The following is a 15,959-nucleotide window of genomic DNA, read 5'->3' on the forward strand; positions in this document are numbered from 1 at the left end:
AATCCCCCCGCCTCGTCACAATCACCGGGCTGATGAAACCGACATCAGGCCGGAGTTCCAGAAGCATTGCTCGATCATAAGTCAGCAATAGGGATGCACTGTCCACACCATGCGCAAGAACCAAAAAAAGAATAAACATATACAGAGGAGAGTGTCCGTGAGGCAGTCGGTGTGCCACACACACCAGCGCCATCTTCTCCTCAGAGAGTTCATTTGCTCAGTAACTCTTCTGTGGATGTCTCTAAAGAATGTTCACGTTTTTAAGAACATGCTCAAGACCCACCTTTTTAGTTTACCTTTTAGCTGATAACTATTTATTGCTTGTTTTACTTATTAATTTATTTTAATTACTGTTGGGTTACACATTTATGTTGTTTTATTTATATAATGACATTTTATTGGATATTTTACTATCCTTATTAGCTCTTGTGATTTTATATATTACATATTTTAATCCTTCCAGTGTTTCCTCTGTGGAGCCCTCTGCCTCGGGACCGGTTGTCGGTGGCGGTGGCTAGGGCGCTCCTTGGGTAGTGCCCAGGTAGTGGTGGGGGTTGCCACCCTCCCTCCCAGGGTGCCCTGGATTGGTTTCTTGGCTGCTGCCGTAGATCTGCTGCTGTCGAGGCAGATGGCTCCCTTGATGGCGTGTCTTTCATTACTTGTCCAATCTGAGCTCAGCCTAGTGTTTAGTGTGGTCTTTTAATGTGTTAAGTGTACAAGTGTGTGTGTGTGTGTGTGCCTGAGAATGGTTTGTGGATTGGGGGTGAAACTGTCATAATTGTTTTAAATGTGGGAAAGGGAGGGCATGTGGGTTATATGGGTCATTTTAATCTGTTAAGCACTTTGTGTTGCTTGCTTTGCATGAAACGTGCTAAATAAATCAAATTTGATTTGATCATCATATTGTAAACTTGGCAGTATCCCATAATGCGAAGAGTATTTTGGGAAGAAGAAAACACAGTCTGACAAGTTTCTCTTAGTCCTGGTGCAATTCACAAACAGTGCCTACGTAAAACAACCAGTTAGAGCAAAGAGAACCCAGTGTTAAGCTGTGTGCCTGAAAGTGCTGAAGCACAACAGAGAGGGACATAGTGTGAGACTGTGCAAGTTGTACTCATTTCAGTTTTCAAGATCAGAAAAACAATTGTTCTTTAATTCAAACAGCAGCATGTTTTAAGGTGCATACTTCATAAGCTTTAGGTGGAAAATAAGAGAGAACAAATGTTTATATTTAATTAATTTGACAAATTTCTGCTGCTGTTACCGCTGCTCATCAACAATCACAATGAACACTGGTGTACCACAAGGCTGTGTGATGAGCCCTTTCCTCTACTCCCTTTTCACCCACGACTGCAGACCTGCTGATGGTTCCAACACCATCATTAATTTTGCAGATGACACCACGGTGATTGGCCTCATCAGTGACAACGATGAGACCGCCTACAGGGTGGAGGTGGACCGTCTGACTGAGTGGTGCGACACAAATAACCTGCTGCTTAACACTGAGAAGACTAAGGAGCTCATCGTGGACTACAGGAGGAATGCTGACCCAAATCCACCCATCCACATTAATGGGACGGCAGTGGAGCGTGTGAGCAGCTTCAAGTTGCTGGGAGTCCACATCTCCGAGGATCTCACCTGGACTACCAACTGCTCCAAGCTGGTCAAGAAGGCTCACCAGTGCCTCTTCTTCTTGAGGACTCTGAGGAAGAACAAATTGTCCTCAGACATCCTGGTGAACTTCGAGAGCATCCTGACCAACTGTATAACAGTCTGGTATGGGAACTGCTCCGTCTCGGACCGAAAGGCGTTGCAGAGGGTCGGGAAAACTGCCCAGCGCATCGCCGGAGCACCACTTCCTGCCATAAAGGACATCTACAGGAAGCGGTGTCTGAAAAGGGCAGGGAAAATCATCAGAGACCGCAGTCACCCATCACATGCACTGATCACCCTGCTGCCCTCTGGGAGGCGCTACAGGAGCCTCCGGACAAAGACCACCAGGTACCGGAACAGTTTCTTCCCAACAACTGTCAGACTCCTGAACTCTGCCTCCTGACATATGACCCACGTTAAACTCATGGACTGCTTGTATTAACTACAGCCTGTATATACTTATAGTCATAGAATACTCATAAAATAATTCATACAGTGTACATTATAACATACGTAATAGATCCATTTCTGTAATATACTTACACATCTATATTATTACTAATATATATGTTAATACATCTATATCACGGCTAAAGCACTTCTGGATGGATGCAAACTGCATTTCGTTGCCCTGTGCCTGTATATGTGCAATGACAATAAAGTTGAATTCTATTCTATTCCATTCTATTCTATATTTAGTTAATTTGACAAATTTCTGCTGCTGTTACATCAAGTTTTCCCCACCGAGGGACAAGAAAGGACTATTCTATTCTATTCTAAAACTGTAAATAATTTGGGAGAGGGTTTTGCCAATCTGACCAGACAGCCTCAAATGTAAACATAATGAAAATGATGGAGCTGCTTATTTGTGATTTGATTATTCAAACGCTGGTTTGATGAATCTTTAAAGTGTTTTTTATATCTCCACTTCATGTATTTTCTTGTCCAGGTGTTGTTGTGGTCTGCCAGCAAAGTGTTTGAAGAGCTGACAGACATAGAGAGGCAGTTCCACAAAGCCTTGTACACAGTCAGAGCTTTCCTCAACTGTGACCGTTACTCTGTAGGGCTGCTGGACATGACCAAAACCAAGGTAGGTTTCCAGAGGTCCACACCTAGAGTTTAAGATCAGCTGGAAAGTTCAAGCCTCCAATTCCATAAACAGTTTATTTTCTCATTCCTGTCTCCTTTTTTTTGCCATTTGTCGTAGACTAGAGGTTTCTTTCTCTAGTTTGCTCATAGAAAATAACCAGTAAAACCATTGTGTGATCAGTACTTGTGTGGATTCTTTTTACCATTACGATGAATACTACTTATTGACTGTGGCTGTCACTTAGTTACAAGCTGCTGCCAGTCGAGTCAAAACACCTGCTTTAGGAGAACAAACACGTGACACTATGCTAGATTTCATTAATAATAAACAACAAACAAGATGGTGGTTCATCTTTAAGAGCCTGTTTTGAAAATGTTGCATTGTCTACAACCACAACACAGAGGATCCACACCTCTCATGGGTTTCAAGAGTTAGAATGTTGAATGTGGATTAAGATCTGGAGTAAATCTATCTTAAAACAATTAAAACATAGGAATATGTCTGCAGCAATATACAAGATATATAACATATAAAGGGGTCAGCTTCTTTGTCCTCATTGTGTTTCCTTGTAGGAGTTCTTTGACATGTGGCCCATTTTGATGGGAGAAGTTCCTCCCTATGATGGACCCAAGACTCCTGATGGCAGGGTGAGAACATACCAGCCTCAGCTGTGATAAATACTGTTGCTTTTCCTATTGCTTCCTCTTCATCTGAATGTCACTGCTTTGTGTTTAAACTGTTTTCAGTATTCTGCGTCTCAGTGTCACATCTTACATTTTTCACCACCATCTGGGTTGTCAAAATGTAGGTCACAGATTTTTGTGACACCTGCTAAAATCAATCCTCTCTGGGTTATGAAACCATGCTGACAAGTGAAAATCTCTCAATCTGGAGAGTTTAAGGACAGGTGACCAGAGGAACTTTCCTTCTGTTGGACTCATATGATGTTCTGGGTGTTTACCAGCTGGGATAACTGGGTCTTGCTTTAAGTTTTCCTCTGTCACAGCTCTGTGTGTTTAAGAAGTCATTCCAAAAATACGTCTGTTGCTGTTCCATCTTCCATCAAAAAGCAGAACAGGTGGCCTAGTTTGGAGCACTGGGAAACAACGTCTCAATGAGTATTCTGTATTTTCTATTTTCTAGGAAATAATTTTCTACAAAGTGATTGACTACATCCTTCATGGCAAAGAGGACATTAAAGTTATACCGTAAGTCACAACAAAGATTGAGTTAAAGAAAACCTGCATTAAAATTAATGGTGTGGTTTGTTTAAGTTATGATGTCAGTTTTGATTTAAGCCTTAAATGTCCTTAGTGCATATTTTTGCACGACAGGCGTGTTTTTGTGAATCATTTTGGCTATGCTAAGCAGTTTATCTAATTCATTGGGAGGGTGGTGGTGGTCGGAGGGACCGGGGGCGCCAGTGCTCTGCAGCCTCGCCCCAGGGCAGCTGTGGCTACATTGTAGCTCATCCCCACCAGTGTGTGAATGGGTCAATGACTGATTGTGTTGTAAAGTGCCTTGAGGGGTTCCAGGACTCTAGAAGGTGCTATATCAAATCCAGCCCATTTTTTATTTATTTATTTATTTATTTTTTAGGGGAATTACCAAATAAACATTTGAAAAATTGCTGTACGACATTCAATATAATGGTTTAACACTTTTGTAACGTTAACATTCTTGGTGCTTTATTTTGAGTCATTGACTTTTCATTTGTGTACATTTCTGGTTTTGATCACATACCTGGCAATAAAGGGGGGAATAAAAGTGTTAAATCTCAGGAATGCACTATTATTTTATTATATTTTGTTAAAGCTGAAGGCAAGGATGAAATGCATGTAAATAAATTGGGAGTTATTAAATATCATGTTAGGAAGCATTGTGTGTGCATTTTTTTGTGCACAAATGCAATAACGGTTATAATAAAATTAAATTACACAAAAACTATAAAGTGAGCTAAACTGATTTTTTGGCCTATTTGTTACACTCCAATGCTGTGACAATGTAATGCCAACACATCTCATTTGGACATAAAACACAAAAAAAAAGTTATTAGTGTTTAAATGAGCAACATCTGATAGAAACGTCAAAAGGATGCAAAGCTATAGACAAAATAGGACTAAAGTAGTTTATACTTTCTGTCTCCGGATATTTATTTTGACTTTGAATGTGGATAGGTGCTGTTCTTGATGCTGTCTGCAGGTTCCAGAAGGTTCATTAAATGTTCATGAACACCAACCAAAAGGCAAAAAAGTAGATGGTAAAAATTGGTCTTATTAGTTTGTTTAGAGACAAAAGGCTTACACGATGATGATATTTCTCCCAGGATGAGAATGATGCTGTGATGGCTGCAGATAATGCAAAAACAACTTTTCTTTGTTTTCAAAATCCCTTTAAAGCCCAAGACGTGATTTAACAACCTGATATTATCCTTCCTTTGAGTTTTTCACAAGACATTCAACAGGTCAGGTGCAGATGGAAAACTGGTGGGTAAAATCAGCACTGGGTGCAGTTTTAAAGTTAATGAATTGAAAAATCAAATCAGTTGCATGAAAATATCCTACCATTTCTTTCAGACCATCAACATTGTTAGACTTCTCTGAGCTCCGCAGCCATTGCACTTTTCACCTCGCGCACCCCCTAGCGGCAGCTCGCGCACCCCCGGGTGTGCATGCACCACACTTTGGGAATCCCTGCTGTAAAGGGTAATTTTAGCACATACTGGCTCAAGAAAATGATGAAAAAAAATATGAAGAAGCTGCAAAGTATCTAGAACAGCAGGTCAGGTGCAGATGGAAAACTGGTGGGTAAAATCAGCACTGGGTGCAGTTTTAAAGTTAATGAATTGAAAAATCAAATCAGTTGCATGAAAATATCCTACCATTTCTTTCAGACCATCAACATTATTTTACTGTTATTCAGCTGCTGTTCTAGATACTTTGCAGCTTCTTCATTTTTTTTTTCATCATTTTCTTGAGCTAGTATGTGCTAAAATTACCCTTTACAGCAGGGATTCCCAAAGTGTGGTGCACGCACCCCCGGGGGTGCGCGAGCTGCCGCTAGGGGGTGCGCGAGGTGAAAAGTGCAATGGCTGCGGAGCTCAGAGAAGTCTGTCATATGTCACCATTAGCGTACCCAGAAACTCATTTGTGGGTGGGCCAAAGAAAAAGTAAGTGGGCACAATAAATGTAATTGAAAACAAGTATATTTATGTGCGTGTCCTCCATATGTGCCCTAACTTCATAATAACAATGCGCCGAGCTTCAGCACTCTGGCCTGCGCACGCCGATATGTTCCGTATTTGATCATTTTTAACGATGTTGGAGAAATCTGAAGGTGGTGAGTCATTCTGGCAGATTGTAATTAACCCCTGTCTCATGCAGGTGTTCTGACATTGTAAACCTCACACGCAGAACATCGTGGATGTAACTACATAAATCAAGAAATGATTCCCATTCAGGCTATTAACAGCACGCTGAAGATCTGAAGTTCAGAGTGCGTCTGTCAAAGGTCAGACGCGTTCCAGCGGAACCACGGCTCATGGGTGCACAAGTGAGCACATCTGGGATGGGCAGAAGTAATTTTACCACATTGGTTTAAATAGTGCCAATAACGAGACGCGGTGACAAACGCTGCAAGTTGTGAAGCGTGTTCCATCGGCGAGCCGCATCACCAAGCGGAAAGTGAATGCGTCAAGCATAAACCAAGCTTCATGGAGCTGTGCCGCACGCGCGCGCGCACAAACTCACACACACACAGATTCAATAAGCTTGCACGCTGCGCAAACTCCGGCGTGCCGTCAGACTGAAGGCAGAAATGAGCTCTGCCTCCTCCGTGATAAAAACATTTAAGAGATTTTATAACAACATTTTTCATTCAAGGTCAAATTAAGATATTAGCTTCTATTTTGGGATGAAGTATGAAAGTCGGGTCCGCTCCAGCCAGTGACTCCTCATGAACCTGACCACAACTCATGTTACTGCAGCATTTGTTGTTCCAGTCCGCGTGGCAGCGGATCGCAGATTCAGCCACACCATAAAACAGCAATAAGTCGGTCTGAGGCAAAAGTGAACCTCATGGCTATAGCTTTTTCATCTTTTCCCCTATAGACATTTGATTACGCACAAGTAGGTGATCAGCTCAGGTTTAAGCAGAGCAGAAGGAAGGAGAGCGCTCTGGCCACACAGGTTAAATGTTCCTACTTTAAGAAAACTGTTAAATTGCATTTTTGTGTGCTACCTGTGCACTCTAAATATTTATTTAAAGTTAAATCAAAGGAAATTGTAATGGTATCGAATGTTTATTAATTACCATTTAAAAAATGAAAGTGATGGGGAAAAAGGTCGATCATAATTTTTCTAACCCTGTCTGCTTAGCTTGACGTCTGATATATATATATATATATATATATATATATATATATATATATATATATATATATATATATATATATATATATATATAGCCATGCCCTGATGTGGGGGGGTGCGTCGACATGCTCGGGACATAGAAGGGGGTGCGCGGCTAAATAAGTTTGGGAACCGCTACTTTACAAGGTTAATGAAATGTCACTCAGATGCCCACTGTCATGTTCTGTGTCCCTTTGCCCCCAGCCCCTCCAGTTCCCACTCCAGGTTCTTCTTTTGTATCTCATAGTGCCCGCATGTGTCCGTTGTCTGCGTCTCATTATGTCTCTTTGTGTTCTTCATGTGTCTTCTGTTGTGGCCCTTTAGATCATTCCTCACAGGTCCTGTGTTCAGTCATCCCCAGCTCCTCCAGGTGTTCCTTCACGTTCTGTATCCTTGTAGCTCCAGCCTTTTTTGTACCCAGCTCGGTGTGTGTGTGTGTGTGTGCGAGTCCTCCCCCAGCTCGGTGTGCGTGTGTGTGTCCTTCCCCAGCTTGGTGTGTGTGTGCGTGTGTGTGTCCGTGTGTGTGTGTGTCCGTGTGTGTGTGTGTGTGTGTGTGTGTGTGTGTGTGTGTGTGTGTCCTTCCCCATCTCGGTGTGTGTGTGTGTATGTGTGTGCCCTTCCCAGTCACGTCTGGTGTCCTCCTCTGCTCCTCTCCTCATTATTGCTTTCACCTGTGCCAGTTCCCCACACACCTGCTCATCGTCTCCTATCTCTCCAGCCCCAGTGTAGAAAGCCCTCCCCTTGTGTCATTGTTCTTGTTGGTCCATTGTTGCTGTCAGTGTGACTTATTCTGTCAGTCCTGCTCGTTCCTTTAGTGTTTTTGGATCTCCTGATCATCCCCTGGATTTTTGGACTTTGGCTTCCTGCCCTTTGGATTTATGTTCTTTGTGGAATCATCCTACCAATAAAAGGATTTTTCTTTACATTTACTCCTGCCTCGTGTCATCCTGGGTTCTGCATTTTGGGTCCTAACCATCCTACAAAACGTGACACCCACCGCCCTCCGGGCCAGAATTCAATTCAATTCAAAGATACTTTATTAATCCCAGAGGGAAATTAGAGTTGTTTTTTTTTTTTCAATTCAAAGAATACGACATTTGCAACTTCAGAGTTGCAAGTCCGGTCTGTTGGATTTGAGCTGACATACCTGACACTGCAATCTGGTTCCTGCATGTTTCCTGCATGCTTTAGATCATGAACACAGCTGATTTGTTTAAATTAGTCATAAATTGCTCCTGTAGACAATAAGAAAGGCTGGGGAGGCATTTCAGCTGTTAGATTAAGGTGGCCCACTGTATCCTATGTGATACACACACTTCTAAATTTGTAGTAGCTGTGTCTCTTTAGCAAGATTAGCATTTTCCAAAACAATCTACAGTCTTTTTTTAGGGTTTTCTGCCTGCTCATGGATTATTCATGTACTTAAGTGTCAAGTGGCATTTTTATATAGTGTAATTATTGCTGTATTATTATAGAATTGCTTGATAAATTTATTATGAAAGTTAATAATTGTTATAATATCATTACCAATCAAATGTTTAAAATTTTAATACATTTCAGTCTTTTGAATATTATTTAATGTGTTGGGTCTTAAAGGGTTAAAAAGACAAACACAGTGACGAGATAATTTTAGCTTTCAGTTTTACAAACAGACACTAGGGGGTGCTAAAATCAATCCAAAGCTGCCTTGTCTACTTTTAAAGCTCAAAGTAGATTTAATTATTCTGTTTGACAGTTTCCATTATAGAAAAATATGGTCATTCATATTTCCTCCCCTGCAGGAATCCACCAGCCGACCACTGGGCTCTGGTTAGTGGTTTACCCACCTATGTTGCTGAAACTGGGCTGGTCAGTATTTGTTTTCATCCCTTTTACCTTCTAAGTTAACAAATATTTTAAAATAAATGTAGATATGTAGTTAAAATTTGCTGCAATTTCCCAAAAGGCTACTTTGTCCTTAAACAATTGCTCTAAAATAAAATACAAATGGAGGACATTAAGAAAGATTCAATATAAACCCTAAAAGTATAAATGCTGAAAGACCCCTACCCTAAACAGAAAACAAATGTACCAGAATTACTAAAACCCTAAATAGTACACAATGAAAGTTAGTTAGTTAGTTAGTTGATTAGTTAAGTGTCTGCATAAACAGCAACATGATCAAGATTTTGTTATATCAATAAAATCTAAACGCAGCCATAATAGCCAACCAGAACATCTGATTATAAAATATATTCCAGGCAACATTTGTGTGTTGAAGTTGAATTATTGCATTTCATTAAAAAACAATAACATATGTATTTTTGTGAGGGTATGGCAAGCAGGGGTCTTTTCAAATTTCTTCAAAGCATTTTTTAAAGACACTTGATTTACATTTTTTTTTCTTAAAATGTTGAGTAAAGTCAGAGAAGCAGAACACCATTAGGTCTTATTACACAGCTGTCAGTGTGAACACCCTTGAAGAGATGAAAAGTGTTCAGCCTCACAAGCTCTAATGTATAATTTTAATTTCTGCAGCCTTTGCAATCAATCACAGAGTTTTTTTTCCAAAGTGCTCAACCTGGTTTCATTTATCTATCTCTCCTTCTCCATCTGTCCTCCTCATGTTCATTCATTTTCCTTGCTGCTTGTCATTTTTCAACTCTTCGTCGTGTTTCCTCAGGAGAATTTTTCTTTTTTACCATTATGTGAAAGAGTGCCTTCACTTTTCTTCAGAGCTCCATTTTCATAAATCGAGAGAAAAAAGACACATTAAATCGACACGTACGGTTTTTGATGCTACATGAGGGTTTAAATGAATTCTGGGTGGGGCCATATAACTTCATCCTACCTGTTTGACTTTGTCTATGAACATGTTTTATTTTAAAAAGCTAAAGCTAAAGGATTTGACATGTGAGGAAATGTCAAAGGTGTACTTGATCCTCTTTCTTTAGCTTTTTGAGCCTGAATGCTAAAAAAAACCTTCTGCTAGTTTTAGATTTCTGTTTTAAATTCACAACAATCTAAATGTTTTTCCAATGGATTTTCGAAACGTGTTGCTTCACATTTCGCTCTTCAACAGATTTGCAACATCATGAATGCAGCTGAAGATGAGTTTTTTCACTTCCAGGTGAGATTTTCTTTATTTGTTTTATTCTGTTTGTTTGATTCATTCATTTCAGTACCATTACATCTGCACACAATTTCTTTTAAAAATCTTTTTACTAAATTAAAAAATCCCATGGATTAGAGATACAATATGTTTGAATTTCACAGTGAAATAATTACAAATCAGTGTAATGTCTCAACCATGCAGCAACGAAGGTTGTACTGAAACAGATTTAATTCTCAGCTGGCTGGGCAGTTGTCAGTTTGCCTCATTCGATAAAACTAAGCCCACAGTGTTGCCAAGTCTGCGCTGAACTAACGCACTTTTAATTTCAACACCGGCTGGCAAAAAGCTCCAGGGTTGTTTAAAGAACTGAAGCCAGGAGCGACCCAGAAGTTGATTCTTGTAACCTAAGACTTTTATTTTACTCTAATATCAGGTAAAGAAGGCTAGAGGCTACATCTGAGTATGCTAGCAAGGAATTAGAAGCAAATATCAGCTCTAAAATTGTTTCAAGCTGCTTTATCAATAACCAACAATTACATTTTCCAGTGAAATATATTTATCTACTTTAAAACCTACTTTGTAGGACTTGTCAATAGTCTTCTGGCGATGACATGTAGTGGCAACAGCCATGAACGGATATGGATAAGTTATTTGTTTTGTTAGGAAAGCACTGCAGTAACCAAATTTTATCACCGGATGTCATTCTTACTCCATTCTTGTGTCATGCACCTTAAAGTATGTAAGTACAGTATGTAAAGTTCATGGATCATGTAATAGATAAAATCCTGCTTCTTCTTTTGATGGTCTCATGTTTGTGTGTGAATATACTTTGTTGTTCCCTTTGGTTCAATATACTTTTTTAATCTGAAGTTAGTCTTTCTAGTATTAGTATTAGTAGAAATTCATAAAGTGCAATATGCCCTATAGATATTTTTTTTCCTCTGGAGAACATTTTCACTTTATGGTGACATTCACATGTGGATGCTGTTACTGTGTTTATCTATGACAATATTGATATGAACAATGCTGATATCTCATTAAAAATGCCTCATTCTAAAATTAAAGCACAGATCCGGCCTGTTGGCTAGAATAAGTCGTGTGCTGTGTGTCTGTGTGGCTCTTTATCTGCAGACAGAACCGCTGGATGAGTCTGGCTGGACCATTAAGAACGTCCTGTCTATGCCAATTGTCAACAAGAAAGAAGAGATCGTGGGTGTGGCCACTTTCTATAACAGGAAGGACGGGAAACCCTTTGATGAAATGGATGAAACACTAATGGAGGTGCATGCTCTGAGTGTGTGTCTGTGTGTGGCGGTGGTGTTGGTGGGGTGTCTGTGTGCTACACTGAGTCACAGGTTTATAAATACACTACAGGCCATTCAGGGCCTCTACATTATTTATCTCTGGACCTGAAGGCTTTTTTTTTATCTCTGTCTGCTGAGCTGAAATCAGTCCAACAGAAAACCTGCCGGTTTAACTCTCAGTGGTGCTTTTAAAGCAAAACAAGCCTTTAATATGAAGCATTTCATGTCAGGTGACGGATCAGACAAAGAGCAGCCCGAAGACCTCTTATGATGAATTTTATAAATGGAAACTGTGTTCCCTCGCCCGGACGTGGGTCACCGGGGCCCCCCTCTGGAGCCAGGCCTGGAGGTGGGGCACGATGGCGAGCACCTGGTGGCTGGGCTTTCACCCATGGAGGCACAGCCCGAAGAGGAAACATGGGTCCCCCTTCCCATGGGCTCACCACTCGTGGGAGGGGCCAAAGGGGTCGGGTGCAGTGTGTGACGGGTTGTAGTTGAGGGCGGGGACGTTGGCGGTCTGATCCTCGGCTACAGAAGCTGGCTCTTGGCACATTGAATGTCACCTCTCTGGTGGGGAAGGAGCCTGAGTTGGTGTGTGAGGTTGAGAGATTCCAACTAGATATAGTTGGACTCACCTCAACGCATGGATCTGGCTCTGGAACCAGTTTCCTTGAGAGGGGGTGGACTTTCTACCACTCTGGAGTAGCTCCCACTGAGAGGTGCTGAGCAGGGGTGGGCATACCAGTCACCCCCATCTTGGTGCTTGTACGTTGGGGTTTACCCCAGTGAATGAGAGGGGAGCCTCCCTCTGCCTACATGTGGGGGGATGGGTTCTGACTGTGGCCTGTGCTTACACACTAAACTACAGTTCAGACTACTGACCCTTTTTGTAGACTTTTGGGGGGGTTGCTAGAGAGCGCTTCTTCCTGTGACTCCCTCATTCTGCTGGGGGACTTTAACCCTCACCTGGGCAATGACAGTGGGACCTGGAGAGGTGTGGTTGGGAGGAACGGCCCCCCTGATCTGAATTTGAGTGGTGTTTTGTCATTGGACTTCTGTACCAGTCATGGATTATCCATAATGAACACCATGTTCAGACATAAAGGTGTCCATATGCGCTCTTGGCACCAGGTTACCTTAGGCCGCAGCTCAATGATCGACTTTGTTGTTGTTTCATCTGACCTGCGGCCGCATGTCTTCAACACTCAGGTGAAGAGAGGGGCGGAGCTGTTAACCAACCACTACCTGGTGGTGAGTTGGCTCAGATGGTGAGGGAGGATGCCGGTCAGACCAGGCCGGCCCAAACGTATCATGAGGGTCTGCTGGGAACATCTGGTAGTCTCCTGTCAGAAGGAGCTTCAATTTCCACCTCCGACAGAACTTCCAAAATGTTCCGGGGGAGGTGGGGGACATTGAGTCTGAATGGACCCTGTTCCGTGCCTCCATTGTTGAGGTGGCCGACTGGGGTGGGGGGGTGGGCGGGGGAGCAGTGCGCTACCAAAACTATCTATAGTGGGGACGGTGTGCTGCTGACCTCTACTCAGGACGTTGTGGATCGGTGGGCAGAATACTTCGAAGACCTCCTCAATCCCACCGACACGTCTTCCAGTGAGGAAGCAGAGTCTGGGGACTTTGGGTTGGCCTCTCAAATCTCTGGTGCTGAGGTCACTGAGGTGGTTAAAAAGCTCCTCTGTGGCAAGGCTCCAGGGGTGGATGAGATCTGCCCGGAGTTCCTTAAGGCTCTGGATGTTGTGGGGCTGTGTTGGCTGACGTGGCTCTGCAATATCGCGTGGACATCGGGGGCAGTCCCACTGGACTGGCAGACCAAGGTGATGGTCTCCTTATTTAAAAAGGGGGACCACAGGGTGTGTTCCAACTACAGGGGGATCACACTCCTGAGCCTTCCCGGTAAGGTCTATTCAAGGGTTCTGGAGAGGAGGGTCCGTCGGATTGTTGAATCCCAGATTCAGGAGGAGCAATGTGGTTTACGTCCTGGCCGTGGAACACTGGACCAGCTCTATACCCTTAGGGGGATCCTGGAGGGTGCGTGGGAATTTGCCCAACCACTCTACATGTGTTTTGTGGATTTGGAGAAGGCGTTTGACCGCATCCCTTGGGGGGTACTCCGGGAGTATGGGGTACCGTGCCCTCTGATATGGGCTGTTAGGTGCCTGTATGACCGGTGTCAGAGTTTCGTCCGCATTGCCGGCAGTAAGTCGGGCTCCTTCTCAGTGGGAGTTGGACTCCACCAAGGCTGCCCTTTGTCACCGATTCTGTTCATAACCTTAATGGACAGGATTTCTAGGCACAGCTAAGGTGTGGGGGGCATCTGTTTTGGTGGCCTGAGAATCAGGTCTCTGCTTTTTGCAGATGATGTGGTCCTGTTGGCTTCATCAGAACGTGAGCTTCAGCTTTCGCTGTCTACATTTCTAGGCTACCTTAGAGAATAATTTTAATTTAAATTATGCATGAAGTGTTTGAATGTTTTCCATTGATTTCATTGACACAATAATAATAACGATGGCAGAGGAGTTAAGTGTCTGCCCCATAACTGGGCAGCAGTGACTACATTGTAGCTCATCACCATCAGTGTGTGAATGCAGGGATAAATGATTCACGGTAGTGTAAAGCGCTTAGGAGTTCTCTGACTAAGAAAGATGCTTTACCAGTTCAGGTCATTTGTCATTTTATTTGATCAAAAATGTGTTATGCACTTGTAGGTAGGGGTAGTTAAATATATCAGTCGGCCAATGTACCTCCTTAATAAAGCTGATCTAAAGCCAGGCAGATCTCTGGGCAGCTTGCTGATGCTGCAGAATTTTATTTAAATGTTGATGCTGCAGAATTTTATTTAAATGTTTATGCTCCTGATACACATCTGCATAACAAATGCTCTTAAAGATTCTTTTTAATTTTGTGCATCAACAGATGTTATCAGTGACCTTTTAGCATAAGGTGGAAAACATTTTGATATGGAACATAAGAAATCAGCCCAAAAACTGGCAGAAGATATGGTCCATCAGCTTAAAGTGGCCTCTACGTATTGGAATTGGTAATAGAAAAACCAATATTGGTCAGGTGTTATAGACCCTAATTTTACCTGTCAGAGGATCTGTGTAGACTTTGTCTTTACTGCATGATATTTACTGACTCACCACTTCTAACCTCAATTTCTTTCTCTCACACCCATGTCCAGTCTTTGACCCAGTTCCTGGGCTGGTCTGTGCTGAACACCGACACTTATGACAAGATGAACAAGCTGGAGAACAGGAAGGACATCTTCCAGGACATGGTTATGTACCACGTCAAGTGTCGCAAGGATGAAATCCAGAACATTCTGGTCAGTATATGTGAAAATAAAGTCTGGCAGTTACACAGTTTTTGTCAAATCAGATATAAGTTTTAAAACATTTACAAAAGCCTAATGGATGTTTTAATGCAGCTATCTAAATTCTGAAAACATCATCAAGGGATTTTTTTTTTGTCTCTTGTGTTTTAAACTCATCAACCCCTAAAATGGAGCATGTCTCGTGTTTTTTGACGAAATGCAGCCATGAAGTTGATGGATGCTAAACACATTTGTTATGGAGCAGTGGGGAAAGGGTAGAGTCTGGGGAGACATGTCTTTGACAGTGATATATTGCTAAACACAGAGAAGAAGTTAGAGAAACTTGGTTACATTCTACCACACAGAAGACTACAATTAGGTAAATACTTTTAAACCGAAACATTTTTAGTTTTACGAAAATGTGATGTTGAATGTATAGAGACTGAGTAGGCCTACCAGAAACTGCTCTAGAGGGGTTCTCCTCTTATCTGTCTAAGCGTTCCTTCTCTGTGGCCATCTCCACCACGTCCCTCGCCCATGGTGTCCCACAAGGTTCTTTGCTGGGGGCCTCTACTCTTCCTCCTCTATCTGCTTCCTCTTCAGCACATCCTGAGCTCTTTTAAAGGAATCTCCTACCATCTTTATGCAGATGACATCCAACTGTACATCTCCTTTAAGCCCCATGAGATGTCTAAGCTGCAGCTGTTACACACCTGCTTAGACTCTATCAAAACCTGGATGGCTGGGAGCTTTCTACAGCTGAATGAAGATAAGACTGAGATCCTCATCTGTGCCCCAGACAAGCTGGTTCCCAAAGTCAGAGACTCTCTTGGTCAGCTTGCTTCTCACACCAAACCTTCTGTCAGGAATCTTGGTGTGACCTTTGACCACGATCTCATCATGGATTCTCATGTCATTTCTCTTGTTCACTCTTCCTTCTTCCATCTCAGGAACATTGCTAAGCTGGGTCCCATTCTGTCCTGCTCTGAACTTGAGACAGAGATTGGACAGTCCATCCCCAGGTCTCCCGGCTCTGGCTCCTCCTCGGAATATGCGTAGGTGGGATTGAGGAGCTCCTCAA

The 15,959-nt window shown here is 42.3% G+C and overlaps 1 protein-coding gene across 2 annotated transcripts in view; it reads left to right on the forward strand.

Annotated features, from left to right (window-relative positions):
- Positions 1–15,959, forward strand: part of pde6a (phosphodiesterase 6A, cGMP-specific, rod, alpha) — a 48,910-nt gene that overhangs the window by 13,048 nt on the left and 19,903 nt on the right. For both annotated transcript variants that reach the window (XM_054739377.2, XM_015951855.3), the window contains exons 6-12: positions 2,603–2,743; positions 3,316–3,390; positions 3,887–3,951; positions 8,934–9,000; positions 10,214–10,261; positions 11,378–11,527; positions 14,747–14,890. In XM_054739377.2, coding sequence (XP_054595352.2) covers positions 2,603–2,743; positions 3,316–3,390; positions 3,887–3,951; positions 8,934–9,000; positions 10,214–10,261; positions 11,378–11,527; positions 14,747–14,890 — 690 coding nt within the window. The remainder of the gene's footprint in view (positions 1–2,602; positions 2,744–3,315; positions 3,391–3,886; positions 3,952–8,933; positions 9,001–10,213; positions 10,262–11,377; positions 11,528–14,746; positions 14,891–15,959) is intronic.

Source organism: Nothobranchius furzeri, chromosome 1 (assembly GCF_043380555.1).
Source record: "Nothobranchius furzeri strain GRZ-AD chromosome 1, NfurGRZ-RIMD1, whole genome shotgun sequence".
Taxonomy (NCBI): Eukaryota; Metazoa; Chordata; class Actinopteri; order Cyprinodontiformes; family Nothobranchiidae; genus Nothobranchius; species Nothobranchius furzeri.